The sequence below is a fragment of the Lacerta agilis genome, chromosome 6 (assembly GCF_009819535.1).
Source record: "Lacerta agilis isolate rLacAgi1 chromosome 6, rLacAgi1.pri, whole genome shotgun sequence".
In the NCBI taxonomy this organism is placed as follows: domain Eukaryota; kingdom Metazoa; phylum Chordata; class Lepidosauria; order Squamata; family Lacertidae; genus Lacerta; species Lacerta agilis.
This window is the reverse complement of record NC_046317.1, coordinates 7574728-7592032: the sequence shown is the minus strand read 5'-3', so window position 1 is coordinate 7592032 and position 17305 is coordinate 7574728. Positions and strand designations below refer to the sequence as shown.

Here is a 17305-nt window from a genome sequence, read left to right as displayed (position 1 = left end):
TGGGTGCATTCTCAAGCCTCTCTCTGTAAATATTTAATAAAAAGCAGATGGTCAGGACTTTTCCTTTTCTTCTCCATTCCTGGCAACCTGCCGCTGTGGGTCAGGTTTTCCTGCCGCCTGAAACTGACTGCGGTGCTGACACTGCTGTGTTTGTCCTCCTGTCTTAGGTGTGGTTTCAAAACAGACGGGCAAAGTTTCGCAGGAATGAGAGAGCCATGCTGGCCAACAAGAACGCATCCCTCCTCAAGTCCTACTCTGGGGATGTGACCGCAGTGGAGCAGCCAATTGTACCTCGACCTGCTCCAAGGCCCACCGACTATCTCTCCTGGGGGACTGCCTCTCCTTACAGGTGACCCTAACGCATCCATATTACACTGCCAGTTTTTCTCTTGCTGTGTCCGGCCAGTTTCCTCTGGGGAGGAAAGGGAATGGAACAAAGGCCTGAGCCAAGACTCTCCACTGCCCCTCCTCTGTTACGAAGAAAACTATTCGGAACGGTTTAGATCTGATCTCCTTTACTCTTCTGTGGGCAAGTAGGCAATGCAGACACAGGGACACACCAAAGTTGCAATCCTATCCATGCTTGGTCACAGGAGTAAGCCCTATTTAAGACAGTTGGATTTACTTCTTGAAGTCTGAATAGGATTGCATTGCCAACCTGGTGTACAAGCCATTCCTTCTCTCTCCAGAGAGCCCTGGGACTTGTTGTTCTCTGTATGTGCATGGGGAAGGGGGAAGATGGATCTTCAACAGACTTCTCAGCACCCTCGCCAAACTGCAACTCCCAGGATTCTTTGGAGAAAGCCATGGCTAACAAACTAGCTTCAAAGCAAAGTATGTTTGTAGATTAGTTATATTCAGGGGTCTGGGGGGTGGGGGTGGTTAAAGCAGCACTTCTTCGAAACAAAGGAACCCAATACAGCTGGGGCAGCTGGAAAAAGATGGTATCCCAGACACCAAATCTGTTCTGTGCATGTGAAGGAATCACCCCTGAAGAAATGTGGTCCTAAGGAGCCTTGGTAGAAAACCAAGAAGGCAGAGACAAGATGGTGGCAGAGCTGGAGCTTCAGGTGGAATACTTGACATGATGTGCATTTGCTTAAGTAAATTACTTTGTTTTAATCCATTCTTACTAACTACTTGTGGATGAAATAAACACATTCCTGATGATGAGACTTTTTCTTCAGAAGGGATCATACTTCATCATGACTCACTCTGTCTCACACACGCAGAAAGAGAGAGAGAGAACAAACAAAGAACAGGGTCATGCTGGTTCAGTCCACACTTCAGTGCAATCTAATTCACACTCCCCAAACTAACATGTGGACCGAAACCACAGCTATCCTTCAAAATTTGTACTTATCTGAATTTTGAAATGCAATTCTAGAAAAAAAGCATACAAAATGTATAAATTAGAAGGCAGTATGCATAAAAATAAAGGGACACGGGTGGCACTGTGGGTTAAACCACAGAGCCTAGGGCTAGCAGATCAGAAGGTTGGCGGTTCAAATCCCCGTGACGGGGTGAGTTCCCGTTGCTCGGTCCCAGCTCCTGCCCACCTAGCAGTTCAAAAGCACGTCAAAGTGCAAGTAGATAAATAGGTACCGCTCCAGTGTGAAGGTAAACGGCGTTTCCGTGTGCTGCTGTGGTTCGCCAGAAGCGGCTTTGTCATGCTGGCCACATGACCCAGAAGCTGTACGCCAGCTCCCTCAGCCATTAATGTGAGATGAGCGCCGCAACCCCGGAGTCAGACACGACTGGACCTAATGGTCAGGTGTCCCTTTACCTTTACCTTTTATGCATAAGAATGCATGTATTTGGGAAAAGAATGAACAAAAACACCTTATATTAGGAAAAATTAGGAACAAATTGTGAATACTGGGAGAAATGTGTGCTAAAATGCTGATGGTTTGTGAGGACTTTTTAAAAATATATATCACAAACTAGTGCAGAAATGTAATGAGAAACGGAGAGAAGCCAAAATGGACAGGTTTGTCTACCTGCTGCACTCAGTGAATCCCAACCGAGACAAAGTCAAGCGTCTACGATCCAGGAGAGAGTGGAAAGGTGGCTAAACCTGCCTTTCACCTCAGACATTGGAGCCACTGAGGGGAGGAGGGTGAAGCTGCTAGAGATGAATAACAGGGGCTGAAAAACATTTCTCCACATATATAACCTCCTATGAGTGTCACTTTGCCATATACTAAGACACATTCTCCAGATTTTATTTCTGCCCCCCCCTCTGGGAGTAGTGGTTTGGGGAAATGGGGGGGCCACCTTGTGAAAAACACCTGATCCTACTTTTTGTGGGGGGAACATTTTGTAATGCTGTTCACAGTCACTCATTTCCCCATTGCTGCTTTGGCAGCCATTTCCCTTTCTGTTTTCGTGGGATGTGATACATAAGCAGCCGCCAAGTATAACATTCCTTGTTTTCCTAGAGTGGACATGCAGGGAAATATTTGGTCCAGCCAGTCGAAAACTTCCTGTTTCCTCCTGGCTGGGACATACTTCCTTTGCATGTGACTAGAGGTGGGCGTGACCTTACCTGTCCAGGTAACAAAAGGGACAGGGCACGCAGCACTCTCTCTTTGACTTGCTCTGTCATTGAAGCAGCTTTTTAGTTAGAGATGCTCTGTTGGCTTCCAACCAACAGAGGACACTGGGATTATCCCCATATGGGATAGCTCCACATGTATATAGTTTGTAACTAAGTCTGCCTTCAGGGATCCAACTGTGAACTGAATGTGAGTAAACTACTTTTACTGTATATACTTTACACAAGATGGTGGCGTGTTTATTCTTTTAAGAGGGATATAAGGGAACTTACCAGGAACCTAATAGTGAGAGGCTTACACAAGCCTGCAACCAGCTACCCACTGTGCGTTTAAAAGGGGAATGTGAAACTCTGCTATGTAAAGGAACTTCCTAGCGCCGAGTTAGCAAGGATATTAATAAACAATATATCCTCTCCTGCCTCCCTGGACATTCCCACAGTTTTATCTGTCCTCAATTCATCCCAGCCAGTTAGGAATTTCATCCTGGGCAGGACTAGACCACAATGCCCTCTAGATGATCAACAGAGCTGCTGTCAAAGGTTGGCATGGTTGAGTATCTGCTGGGGGCCACAGGCAAGAGCTTCCTGGACCTTTGGAGCATGCTTGCTTGTTCACCCGCTCTGGTCCAGATGACAGTGGTGGCAAGAAGCAGAAACAGGGGATCACATCACTGTCTGTTTGGCTGTTGACTCTCTAGCTCAGCTTTTCTCAATGTTTGGGTCCTAGATGTTGTTGGACTGCAACTCCCATCCTTCCTAGTGAGCATGGCCACTGGTGAGGGATTATGGGAGTTGTAGTTCATGAACATCTGGCTGCATTGAGCTAGCAAGCAATTGGTGGTAGAAGTGATGAGGAACAAGAGGAGGGGTAACCGGTGATAATGGCCGTGTGGAGGTCAACTCACTGTGGGAAAAACAGCTTGCCCAAGGGAAGTTCAAAACCTGAATCAAACACTGCCAATCAGATTGATTTATTGGTTTCATAAAATTTATATGCCACTTGATTGTAGAATACCTCAAAGCGGTTTACAAAAAAAGATAAACTAATAAAACACTTTAAAATATTTAGCTACGTGCTGACATTGCCGAGGGTAAATGAAGCCATTTAGAGTTTAGCCAGTTGGAGCTCACTCTAAGAATCAGTTTCTCAGTACTTTTACAACCCTTGATAAGCTGCAAAGATGGGGGGCACAATCTTTCATTTCAGATTAATGCATTTCCCCCCCAGAACTGCCCCCTCTTCCTTTTGGTCCCAGGGTCAGTATCATATTTGTATCCGACAATCTCCTTTAATTGCTGCCAAATTATAAGCAAATTCCCTATGTCCACTGCAATGGGCAACCCATGCCAAAAGGAAGATTGTTCCCAGGCTTAAGCATTGTTGTTTTTTCCTCCCACACCACTGGCAGCCACCATTGTAGGTCATCCTTTGAAATACTTTTTTAAAAAAAAATTCTTCCCAAAAAACAACACAAAAAGTCAATGGGAAAATTGCGCAAAACTTGTGGGAAACTCTCTTGGCAAAACCTTGTGCAATTGAGTGAATCATAACAAATGTGGACCGTGTGGGAAATCAAAAGCTTTTGCTTGGTACGTAATTACCTTTTTTTAAAAAAAAAAATTCCAGCAAGAATGGGGAAAGACAAGGCATTTGTCCCAGAGTTGCACTGGCTGGGCCAATCACACAAGAGGGCTAAATTCATTGGGTTCCACTGCCTTGCAGAAGTCAGTGCCAGGATGGGTGACTGGCTAAGGAACCACATAGATTTATTCTTGTATTCAATACTGGAGAATGACAGGATCCAAATGTTTAAAAAGAAAAAGAAAAAAGCTCTCCTGTACCAGCCTCTTTGAAATACAGTGGTACCTCGACTTACAAATTACTCGACATACGAATTTTTCGATTTACGAATGAAAAAAGTGCCCACACGCCTACAAATTTTTCGACATCCGAAGGACATCCGTTGGTGGTTTTAGATGGGGTTTACTCGACTTACGAATTTTAGATGCGGTTTACTCGACTTACGAATTTTTTTGAATTTTTCGTTTCCAATGCATTCCTATGGGAAAATTGCTTTTTTCGACATACGAATTTTTCAACCTATGAATGTGCATTTGGAATGGATTAAATTTGTAAGTCGAGGTACCACTGTACATGGTTTATTTTGAGGGTATTGTAAACTTGATGGTTACTCCTCTTCAAAGAAGTACCCTGAACCATTGAAACTCAAGTTCAGTACACCAGTTCCCAGAGATACTTAGTATGCTTAGACATCGCATGTATAAACTTGATCTAAACCAACACGATGGACTCCTAGGGACCTCACAACATAGGCAAGAGGGAGAGGGAAGGAGACACAAGTTGTGCTGCAAGATATGAAACTCCACCCCCTAGCCATTTCCAGATGTCTCAAGCATACTGAGGCTTTCTATCCAATCTGGCTTCTTGGAATTCCATTAGAAAAGGAGGCAATAAGTCTACTTGATGTAAAAACACATTTTCACTTCTATAACATTTTTAGTACACAAAGGGCTTTGCAAGCCAACCAACCATTTTATTTACTTTTTGCTGCCTTTCCAAAGTAAAACCCATGTTCAAGGCAGCTCACAATGTATGAAAAGATTACATAACTACAAACATAACCAAAGTATTCATAAACAAAACATCAAAAAGTAACACAACCAAATAAATGCAATTTTCATATAAATAATAAGATCCAAAACAAAACTGGAAAAAATTAACATCAAGAGCAGCAACAACTGCCCCACAAAGCAAAACCCCTAAACAATCCCCCAACACAAGTTATCCTTACAACAGCCCTGTGACGTCGATCAAGAGTGTTCTACAATTTAAGGTACTAAGGTCAAAGAGGATGGGGACATCTTCAGTATATGAATAGTGGCTTCTGGCTTAGGATGCAAAGATGTGCTAATGAGTCAAGCAATGGTACACACAGACCAGAATCTGGTCTGCAAGAGTGACTGTAGTTGGGCAGTTTAGGAAGTGTGGGACACGGGTGGCACTGTGGGTTAAATCACAGAGCCTAGGGCTTGCTGATCAGAAGGTCGGCGGTTCGAATCCCCATGACGGGGTGAGCTCCCATTGCTCGGTCCCAGCTCCTGCCAATCTAGCAGTTTGAAAGCACGTCAAAGTGCAAGTAGATAAATAGGTACCGCTCCAGCGGGAAGGTAAACGGCGTTTCCGTGCGCTGCTCTGGTTTCGCCAGAAGCGGCTTAGTCATGCTGGCCACATGACCCAAAAGCTGTACGCCGGCTCCCTTGGCCAGTAACGCGAGATAAGCACCGCAACCCCAGAGTTGGACACGACTGGACCTAATGGTCAGGGGTCCCTTTACCTTTACCTACCATTAGTAGTAGTAATTATTTCATTTGTTTAGCTGTAAGCCATAGCAAAATAAAAATAAAAAAACATCCAGAGTTGAGCCTCAAATTTGGCTTTTAATTTCCTGGCAGCCAACACAAATAGAGAAAGACACAAAGTAATCTTATTTCCTTGGTCCAAGAGCAAAAAAATACACTCATTTGATATAACAATATTTCCCCCGCAGCTAAATTCAGGCAGAATGTTTCACAAGGATCTTTATAATGTAGTATATTATAAAGTAATATGTAGTATATTATATAGTAATATAGTGAATAGCCATTTTTACAAGAGATACCATCCTGGTGAGCAACTAATATCTGAGAGAGGCCATAATTAGAGCTGAGCAATGACTGAAAAGCCATCAATATTGGCTCCATCCTCTCACTTTTGTATGAGCCAAGATGGTCAAATAACCTGCTTCTTCTAAGTGCGAACCACAACAAGAGACTTCAGCGAAGCTCTCCCTTTGTGCCTCTCAGCTTCTCACTTCCATTTGCTAGTGGCTTAGCTTGTGTGTTGGAAAGAACAGTGGATCTTAATAGAGTTTCTGTTGATGTTCAATGGCAGTTACAAGAGCCCTCCATCCACCTTTGGGCTGATGTAGGAAAAAGTGACCAGGGTCAGTAACAAAGGGAGGCCCTGGGCTGCAGGGCCTCATTTGCTCCCAGTGAAGAACCCTTGGGGACCTGCTTAGCATTATGGAGTGACGGAATAACTCAACAATCATTCAGCTCAAACAGACACATCTGATTTCATTTAAATTGTTGTCAGCTCTCCTCATTGCTTCTGCTTGCAAAAGGCTCCTGTGTGCTATGTTGATTTCTCTCGCCTTGTGCTCATTTCCAACCAGCTACACGCTAACTTTGAAGCCCTTGCTAGCAAGCTGGTACGAAACTGCCCTGGCCTTAATTTGGGCCAAGGGAGAAGCACGGCCAATTCATTTAAAGTCTACCCTCTGCAGAGCCCCAGTTCAGTACCCCCCTCCCATATAGTTCCAACACTCTCTTGCTAGACCAGGAATAGCCAACTTGGTGCCCTCCAGACGTTCCTGGATACCAAACTCCCTGTTGTGATATTAGTACAAGCCGAGCTGCAAAGAGCCTCAGCAGTGAGGTCACCTGACTAAGAGTCATGTTTCACCCTGTGGGAAATCCAACAGTCTTCCCACACGTGTGATGTCATTGCAATTTACTGATGTACTTTACTTTCAGTTCTGCGTCAGGAGATGCTGGACGCTTTTACAGACTGCTCTGCAATAATGAGCTACGCAGAGACAGACTCTGTACTTTATCTACAATAAAGTAGGTTTTTAGCTTCACAGGCTTGTGTGTGTTGTTCTTGGCAAGCTGGGAACAATCGCATATTACAAATGTGCCCTGGACTCGAGTAGCCAGGAAGGCACAGAGGCTTTGTTCCTGCGTGGGGGTCAGTCTAACAACTTGCCCCCCCCGGGAAGTTTTCATAACACTCCCATCCTCCCCAGCCAGCATGGTCAACAGTCAAGGATGATGGGAAACGACATCTGAAGAGCGCCATGTTGGCTGCTCCCAAGTCATACTGAGAAGTGTTGGGTGACATCATCCATCCTTTAATGCCATTTGACTGTGCCACCATCTTGCAAGGGCACCTTAATGTCACGGTGGGTGAGCCTTCAAGTACAAGGTATCTGATGAACTCACTTGCCTTATTATGTCTCCCTCCTTTCACACTTTCTAAAATAGCTCCTCATCCCTCCTAAGATGTTGTTTGCACGAGGGGGTCCCTAATGGATTCTAAGCGAAGACTCTACAAAGGTAACTTTCTGGGCAGGTCTCTTCTGGGCAGAAGTGTCATGGTTGTGGGGCCGTCCATAGTCGCCTGGAGTCCTTCTGGGGGAAAGGGTGCCAACTCCACTCCCAGGCCAATTTTGTAGGGTCTCTCGACTCTGTCAGGTGCTAGACAGAACGAGGAGATGCAAAAGAGGCGTGTGTAACAGAAGCCTCAAGCTTACCTTCTCTTTGCCTTAGCTTCCAATGAAGTCACCACAACAGAATGCACAGTAATGATAAAAGCAGGAAAAAGGCCAATAAAATGATCCCCGAGGGTGGGTTTAGTGAATGATTCCCCCCTTGCCCTGCCCAGACCACCAGCAAGCTTCTAACTCACCAGTGAGGTCCTTCGTGCATGTATAGGTGAAACTCGAAAAATTAGAATATCGTGGAAAAGTCCATTTATGTAAGCAATTGTTTCCATTAGCTACTGGAGTTTAATATATGAGATAGACTCATGACATGCAAAGCGAGATATGTCAAGCCTTTGTTTGTTACAATTGTGATGATTATGGCGTACAGCTGATGAAAACCCCCAAGTTGAATTTGTTAATTTGGGGTTCTCATCAGCTGTACGCCATAATCATCACAATTATAACAAATAAAGGCTTGACATATCTCGCTTTGCATGCCATGAGTCTATCTCATCTATTAGTTTCACCTTTTAAGTTGAATTACTGAAAGAAATGAACCTTTCCACGATATTCTAATTTTTCGAGTTTCACCTGTATGTGAACACATTAACTCCAGTTTACGTTACAAACTGCTAGTCTCTTAGGCTGGATCTAGACATGTCAAAGAAGCGATTCAGTTAAAAGCGTTGTAAACTCATACAGGGAAAGTCCAGTAGGGAAAGATGGGACTCCACAGTGCCATCTGGTGGTGTATATGCATATACAATGCATATAAAAACCAATCGAAGTTCCTATCTTAGATAGAAGTTCCTATCTTAGATAGATGTTCCTATCTTAGATAGTCCAGTGGCAGGAGGCTTAGCTCAGTTTTCTGAGAATTTTGTAGATGCAGCCTTCGCCTCTTCGTACTTAAGATTCCCATGATTTGTGGAATATGAAAGGATTATGGCAGCGGTGGCAGAGAAAAAACCCTTCCCTCCAATGACAGCTGCCTAAATTCAGCCTTGCAAAATGCAAATTCAGTTACTGAAGCCTTCCCAGAATATTTTAAGAGACTTGTGGTGTTAAGATTCTTGTCCATGTGTATGAGTCATCACAGAACAAACAGGCAATAGAAGTTTTATATTTGTTCAAGGCTCTGTGCTTTGCAAAATGGAGACAGCTGACGTGTTCAACTTGCCAGTCATTGTGGAATTCAGAGCAGAGCAACTGAGTGATTATATTATGAATGTGTGGGCTTCAGAAAGCATCACAGCTTAATGGCCACTCTTAGTTTACCCAAAGAGGTTGTGTATTCTGGTTCATAGATACAATCAGAACCTTCCACCATCCAAAGCAGGGGTGGCAAACCTTAGACCCTTCTGATCAATGCTATTTTTTTTCTTCTAAAAAAATGTTTAGGAGTACTCCCATTTTGACTCAAGAAAATCACGAATTTATAGTTCCAATCGGGAAAAATAAATACAGTCAATGGACAATACAGTAAAAAAGTACAAAGATTCACAAAATGTTTAAGGGTATGTGTCCTCTTGCGTCCCCCCCAGAAAAAAGCACTGCTTTTGATATTGTTTGACTCCAACTCCCATGAACCCCAGTCATCATGGACAATGGTCAGGGATGATGGGAGGTGGAGTCCAAAAACATTGGGGGGGGACAGAGATTCCTCATTCCTGGTCTAAAATATAGAGGGCTCTAGAAACATCACCAGACATCCAGTTGTAAGAAAATTATCTTCCAATATCTGCACAGGGCTGATGTGCACACCTAGTTCATCTCCAACTCTGCAGCGAGTGTTGATTTTTAACACATACCAATCCACACATTTGAAGACAGCAATCGTGGGTCTGTACGCTTTGCGTAAAGAAGGCTGATCGCCGGAGAATTGATGCTTTGGAATTATGGTGCTGGGGGAGATTCTTGAGAGTCCCATGGACTGCAAGAAGATCAAACCTATCCATTCTGAAGGAACTCAGCCCTGAGTGCTCACTGGAAGGACAGATCCTGAAGCTGAGGCTCCAATACTTTGGCCACCTCATGAGAAGAGAAGACTCCCTGGGAAAGATCCTGATGTTGGGAAAGATTGAGGGCACAAGGAGAAGGGGACGACAGAGGATGAGATGGTTGGACAGTGTTCTTGAAGGTACCAACATGAGTCTGACCAAACTGTGGGAGGCAGTGGAAGACAGGAGTGCCTGGCGTGCTCTGGTCCATGGGGTCACGAAGAGTCGGACATGACTAAACAACTAAAGAACAACAATGCTTTGCGGAAGGGGACATGGGTGGCGCTGTGGTCTAAACCACTGAGCCTTGGGCTTGCCGATCGGAAGGTCGGAAGTTCGAATCCCCGCGATGGGGTGAGCTCCCGTTGCTCGGTCCCAGCTCCTGCCAACCTAGCAGTTTGAAAGCATGTCAAAGTGCAAGTAGATAAATAGATACCGCTCCAGCAGGAAGGTAAATGGCATTTCCGTGTGCTGCTCTGGGTTCGCCAGAAGCAGCTTAGTCATGCTGGCCACCTGACCTGGAAAAACTGGCTGTGGACAAACACCGGTTCCCTCGGCCTTTAAAGCGAGATGAGCGCCGCAACCACAGAGTCGTTCACAACTGGACTTAACTGTCAGGGGTCCTTTACTTTTACCTTTACGCTTTGCAGAACAGTGAATACCTTCCAATTTAGTTCTAGAAATTTTATTACATCATTAATCCAAACTGCAGATTGTTGCCATGTGGACAATCTGTCTATATCCTCATCAAATACCACCCCAAATTCATCAACTCTCACCTTTTCCTTTGGGCTACCCTGGCTAAATGCACTGTAGATATAAATTTATTGGGAAAGACCTAGAGCCAAGAATGTAACTTCCACCTTCTTTCCTTTTTTTTTTTTAGCAGGTGGGGGCACTTTAAAGAACTCTGCATAACATGCAGGTGCTTGAGTGAAACTCTGAATATTACTAATATGTGATATCTGTCTTCCTGTTTTATAATAGCCAGGTGCAAGTCACCATTTCTCAACTTATCTGACCTATAAAATTTGAATAATAGGGCTATTTTGAAGAATAATAGGGCTATTTTGAAGAATACTTAGCCAAACTCCATGTACAAATGGAAAGAAGCAACTTTCCTAGTACAGTCGTACCTTGGAAGTCTAACAGCTTAGTTCCCGAACGTTTTGGCCTCCAAATGTTGCAAACCCAGAAGTGACTGTTCCGGTTTGCGAACTATTTTTGGAAGCCGAATGTCCGATGGGGCTTCCACGGCTTCCGATTGGCTGTAGGAATTTGGTTTCAGAAGCCACACTTTGGTTTACGAATGTTTTGGAAGTCAAACTGGCTTCTGGAACGGATTCTGTTCGACTTCCAAGGTACAAGTGTAATCAGTGCCCATGGTTAAAGGTGATACTTAGTGCTTGGTTTAATTTTGTTGTTGTTGTTGTTGTTGCTGCTGCTGCTGTTGCTAGTGGCTTCATCCTTTCATTTTTAAATGTGTTGTTTCGAAAGATTCCGTGACATGCTTTGAATTTAATAAAGAAAGTAATAATAGCAGCAGAATCAGCAAGGGGGTGGGGATTGGTAGATTACCTCTACCAAAGCTTTGCTTTAGAACTTGATTTTCAATGTCAACACACAACAGTGGAACATAGAATCACAGAATTGTACAGTTAAAAGGGACCCCAAGATCACATAGCCCAGCTCCCAGCAAATCAGGAATCTCAACTAGAGCATCCCTGTCAGGTAGCCATCTAACCTCAGCTTAAAAGCCTTCAAGGAAGAAGAGTCTACCACCTGTATTGTGTATTCCCAAATCAGGCAGACCCAAGAGAGACGACACCATGCCATCCTTCTGAATCCCAACTGTTATAACAATATGCATTTCCTTGCCACATGGAAGTGTGTTGTGGGAGGAGAAGGCTGTCGCTGAGTCTAAGGAGTGACAGCTGTTTAGGCTCAGTGATATCTCCCCCTCCTTCCCCTCAGTAGTTATTTACCTGTTACAGGTAGGTAGCCATGTTGGTCTGCCATAGTCAAAACAAAATAAAATAAAAAATTCCTTCCAGTAGCGTGCATGCACACGAAAGCTCATACTAAGAACAAACTTAGTTGGTCTCTAAGGTGCTACTGGAAGGAATTTTTTTTAAATTTTGTTTAGATCCTACCTGTTCAGGAGTTGTGTTTTTCCTATTGTCCTAGCAATGGCATCAGAAAGCCCTTAAAAGAGATGAATCAACTTCCCTGCCATTATCTCCAGCAAGCGAAGATAGAAGTTGCCCGGCAGCTCCCATTTCAGGTGTGCACAGGTAGTGTGCTCCTCCGTGCTCCCAAATCTCAGCCTCACACCTGCAAGTGACTGGTCCCATTCTAACCCACACGGGTCTGAATATCAAACACAGAAAGGCAGAGGCCCAGTATATGAAGCCGGCTTCCTGAAATTCCCACCATCTCAAGGTTGCCAATGTGGCACCCTCCAAATGCTTTGAACCCCAACTCCCTTCAGCCCCAGACAACAGGGCCAATGGTCAGGGTCCAGGTATGATAGAAGCTATAGTCCACTACACCTGTAGAGGACCACTTTGGTTATTCCTGCTCTCAAGTAGTTGCCTTGAGACCCAGACATGTTGAAAAGTGGTGTGTGTGTGTGTGTGTGGGTGTGTGTGTGAAGTGTCCCAGAAACCATATTTACTTTTTTCCAGGGATGCTTTCCATGCTTCAAATCATGTGCTGAGCATAAGCCCTCTCCGAGCTTTGCAAATATTGGCAGATACGATTGCCAGGTATCTGCAAACGTTTGCACCCGCCCCTGGTCTCCAGCCTTTCACAGCAGCTTAATCTATGACCATTTGCCTTGCAAAGCTGGGCCTGCTGAAAATCGAACTGCAGTTAAAAGCTATAAGATCAGGCTAGCTGTGCATTTTCCACCTGGAGGGTTACAAAGGCCATGTTCTGATGTCATTTTCTTTTTCTTTTTCTCCCCTCTTCTTCTTCCAGCAGTGCCATGGCTTCTTATTCTGCCTCCTGTACCAATGCAAGCCCTGCTCAGGGCATGAATATGGCCAACAGCATTGCTAACCTGAGACTGAAGGCAAAGGAATACAGTTTACAGAGGAACCAGGTGCCAACAGTGAATTAGAGACAGCAGAGGAGTGTGGCCTCCGTTGCCGAAAGGAAAGCAACAGGTCAAAGGGCCGCCATCTTGCTTGGCAATTCGTCCATGCCCAGAAAGCCAGTCAGCCCAAACTAGGACTCAGTGTTGGGAATAACAGCAGGATCCAAAAATTAAAAGGAAATAGCTTCAAACACGACTCTTCTCTCTCCTGGAAAATATTGCCACTTAAAGTACCAGCAAGTCTGTTGTAGCTCAATATAGCACGAGCTTCTTCAGTGAAGGATGCAAGGCTTATGACTGCACTTAAACTTATCCATTTCCTTCCTCCACCTGCCCCATGGACCATTAGTTTCCGTGCCAGCCACTCACCCCTTTTGTTCATAGGCCTTCTGGGGAAAAAATGGATTTCTGGAACCAAAGACCCCATTGTTCATCATTGCTTCCGTCACTCTAAAGCCATAGTGGATCACATTTAAAGTTTTGACTTCCAGCACACACCTGGGTGCCTTCGTGTTCAAGTCTTTATATCCATTGCCTGGAAATTATTTTTCTTCTTTACTTCTTCTTGTTAGTAATTTGAAGCCAATCTTGATTTAGAAGTGTGTGTGTGTCACTGTTTGTTCTGCCACAGTCTCTTTGATACTGTTATGTTGGTTGCAGGAGATTTAAAAATGCCGGATACGAAAGTATGTTATTTTGAACCAATTTTTACTGATGTAGGAATATGCAAGTTTTCAAGTCACACAGAATTCGTTTTATGAGAATGTAAGTGTGTGCACTTGAGGCACTCAAAAGCCTGTGTATGCTTCCAGCTTCTTGGAAAATTCAAAGAGCAGAGTCCAGATTTGCAGGTGCTGTCCATGGGAATTAGTTTTCTGTTTAAAAATGGGAGGCCTAATCCTGCACAGAGTTACACATGCTTACATCCCTGGATTTCAGTGGGCTTAAATGTGTGCACCTCTGTTGGATTGTGGCCCCACGTAACTTTCTCGCTACTTTTGTCTCATGCCACATTCAACAGTGTTGTCCAGAATCATTTGATTTATATATACTGTATATATTTATATATATAAAATATACATGCAAGCTTTGTGAGTTTTCTTTTTTTTTATTAAACAAAATAAAATGAACTGAGAGAGCATTCTGGTTGTAAGTGGTCATGCAGCAAACTTCAAAACATAGCAGGACGTTCTGCAGGCTGTTTCCCTCTCCCCGAGACCCCTCTGCTCCTATCAACAGATACTTTCCTTCTACCCAAGGGCCCCGCCCACCGGGACTCCACTCCCATCATTTTAGGTCAATTTTGGAAAAATATTCGCTCTGGATGGAGGTGAGGACACTGCTGAAGGGTTGCGGATTCCCCTCCTCAAGGAGAAAGGAGAGATGGCCATCTGTGCTGTCAGCACCTACCTGAGAGTGCATCACTCCACACCATGAAAGGGTTGTAGTTCAGTGGACGAGAACATGCTTTATATGTAGGAACCCCCAGGCTGAATCCTGTTTTTGCAGTTACAGGTAGCCGTGTTGGTCTGCCATAGTCGAAACAAAATAAAAAATAAAAAAAATTCCTTCCAGTAGCACCTTTGAGACCAACTAAGTTTGCTCTTGGTATGAGCTTTCGTGTAGATTAAACTCTGACAGGTAAGCGGGAAATATGTTCAGATAGCAACATGCTCTTGTCAATAAAGCTGAATTGCCCAGAACACGCCAGAAGTTGAGGATTTTTGAGAGTTTGGATTTGATATCCCGCTTTATCACTACTCGAAGGAGTCTCAAAGCGGCTAACATTCTCCTTTCCCTTCCTCCCTCACAACAAACACTCTGTGAGGTGAGTGGGGCTGAGAGACTTCAGAGAAGTGTGACTAGCCCAAGGTCACCCAGCAGCTGCATGTGGAGGAGTGGAGACACGAACCCGGTTCCTGAGATTACGAGTCTACCACTCTTAACCACTACACCACACTGGCTCCCCACTACACCACACTGGCTTTATAAAAAGGTAAAGGACCCCTGACAGTTAAGTCCAGTCGGAAACGACTCTGGGGTTGCAGCGCTCATCTTGCTTTACTGGCCGAGGGAGCCGGCATTTGTCCGCAGAAGTTTTTCCAGGTCATGTGGCCAGCATGACTAAACCGCTTCTGTCGAAATCAGAGCAGCGCACGGAAATGCCGTTTACCTTCCCACCGGAGTGGTACCTATTTATCTACTTGCACTGTGACATGCTGTCAAACTGCTAGGTTGGCAGGAGCTGGGACCAAGCAACGGGAGCTCACCCTGTCGCAGGGATTCGAACCGCCAACTTTCTGATCGGCAAGCCCAAGAGGCTCAATGGTTTATACCACAGCGCCACCCGCATCTCTGAGGATTTATAGGGTTCACTTTATTGGTTCCCTTGTATCACTAGATACTGCTGAGTCATGTTTTGAGATACCTACAGACCACCAAGTACTCTTATGGCTATGCCTTGGACCCTCAGGCTCTGATTTGTGTCCTGTCTGGGTAAGGAAATATTTATGCCATCAAAATTCAGCAACCCCAGCTGATTGGCCCAGTGTACCAAGAAGTTGGTGAATGAGCAGCTGCTCCTTCCAGTAAACCATGAGGATCAACCAGTGAAGAAGACTCACCTTTGCGTGGCAATGTCCCTCCCCTCCACGAGGAATTAATGACACAGAAACGTTATGCAAATTTTAATGGGCGTAAAGGCCACAACTTTATTGGTTACGGATGTTGAGCGGTATTGGCTTAGGCATTGGACCCTATCAGCTATATCCGACCCCCAACCCGTGTGTTGGAAGTCAGTGAAGGGTTAACCACCAGTAAGGAACCCCAGTGATGAACATCGCCTGGAATTCCCCCTGTGATCACCGTTAGGGGCGTGCCTTAGGTCCTCAGCTCCCGGGCTTCGGACAGGGCCACGCCCCCGGAATCCTTGAACAGAATACCCTTCAATTGAGGGGCAGTTGATGACGCTATCTCCCTTCCCCACTTCATATGGAAATTTTCCAATGCCTAACCGCCAAACCAAGAGTTGTGACGATTGCTATGAGGTAGGTGAAAAAACCCATTTGGCTAGTCCAATTGGGAAAAAAGTCCTACCAGGCCCCCTGGCCAACCAAGGCGACCAACTGAAGTCCATAACAAGGTTGAAGCTAAATCTAAGGGCGGGTGGGTGGGTGAACCTAACCAGCTGGGGGAAACGGGACAAAGAGGGCGAGCTTCCTGCCCGTCACTAGTTTAAAGGGACTAAGACACACCCCCAGGCCGACCGGATTGGTTGGCCTGCGGGAGGCGCGGGAATAATCTACCAATCGCGCAGGGGCTGGGCTCAGCCCCTACGCGCGTGATCGAGTCGTGACGCCCGCAAATCCACCTCCTGCTGATGCAGAAGTGGCCTTCAGGGACAGCTATCTGGTACTGGTGAGTGGAGGAACTGGCCCAATATGTATGTCATAAAGCTTAATGGGTTATTGGGTGAAGTGTCCTGGGAGTCAAAGTTGGGGGCAGGACAGGAAATGTGTGTCAACCTGGGCCAGAGGCAGCAGTATTATTTCTTTTTTTTCCAAAAAAAATTATTGGTGTTTCCACATAAAAGAACAACAAATAAAACAACAACAAATAAAAACAAACCTAATACAATCAACAATACTAATAACAATAAAATAGAAAGAAATAAAAACAAAAACTTATACATACCTCACCACACCAAAACACAGGAATCTATTGTTTAATCACTTATTTCAAATCTTAATTAGGGGACTTCCCCCGCTCTCTCTTCTGCGTTCTATTTCAAATCTACTTTAGTAACTTTGTAACTAGTTTAACAATCATTCATCATAATTCTTAATCTTCCAGTACACATCTTGAACAACCTATAACTTTCAACTTATTATTATCACATATAATCATATTTCAAATCTTAACTCCTTATAGCCTATTTTCTCTTAACATTGTAAAACTCTTGTTATTATTACTTCTAATTCCTACCTTAATAATATTATAAGCAAAACTTTAACATCACAACTTAAATATTTCTTCCCTTTTCCAAATCGCTTATTCCCTTCTGGCGTAAGAGTACCCTGGTAAGCCGTCCTATTGAACCTTCATTACTTCACCCTACCCCCCTCCTTCTTCCTCTTCCATTCTTAATCTCCCACCAGGCCAGAGGCATCAGTATTATTTCCATGCTATGCTTCACCAGACCACATTGCGGCTTGCAGTACCAATCCCTCAGGTGCATTTCATAAAATATAGCACAGGGTCCCTCCTTTTTCATGCACATTCATGATGATTTTCGTTCATGATGCTAGCAGGGCAGTCACAT

At 44.5% G+C, this 17305-nt stretch overlaps 1 protein-coding gene across 1 annotated transcript in view; it reads left to right on the top strand.

Moving 5' to 3' along the window:
- Positions 1–14074, top strand: part of PRRX1 (paired related homeobox 1) — a 79284-nt gene extending 65210 nt beyond the window's left edge. The window contains exons 3-4 of the mRNA XM_033151076.1: positions 168–349; positions 12867–14074. Of these exons, the coding sequence (XP_033006967.1) occupies positions 168–349; positions 12867–13008 (324 nt within the window). The 3' untranslated portion in view covers positions 13009–14074. The remainder of the gene's footprint in view (positions 1–167; positions 350–12866) is intronic.
- Positions 14075–17305: the final 3231 nt, after the last annotated feature.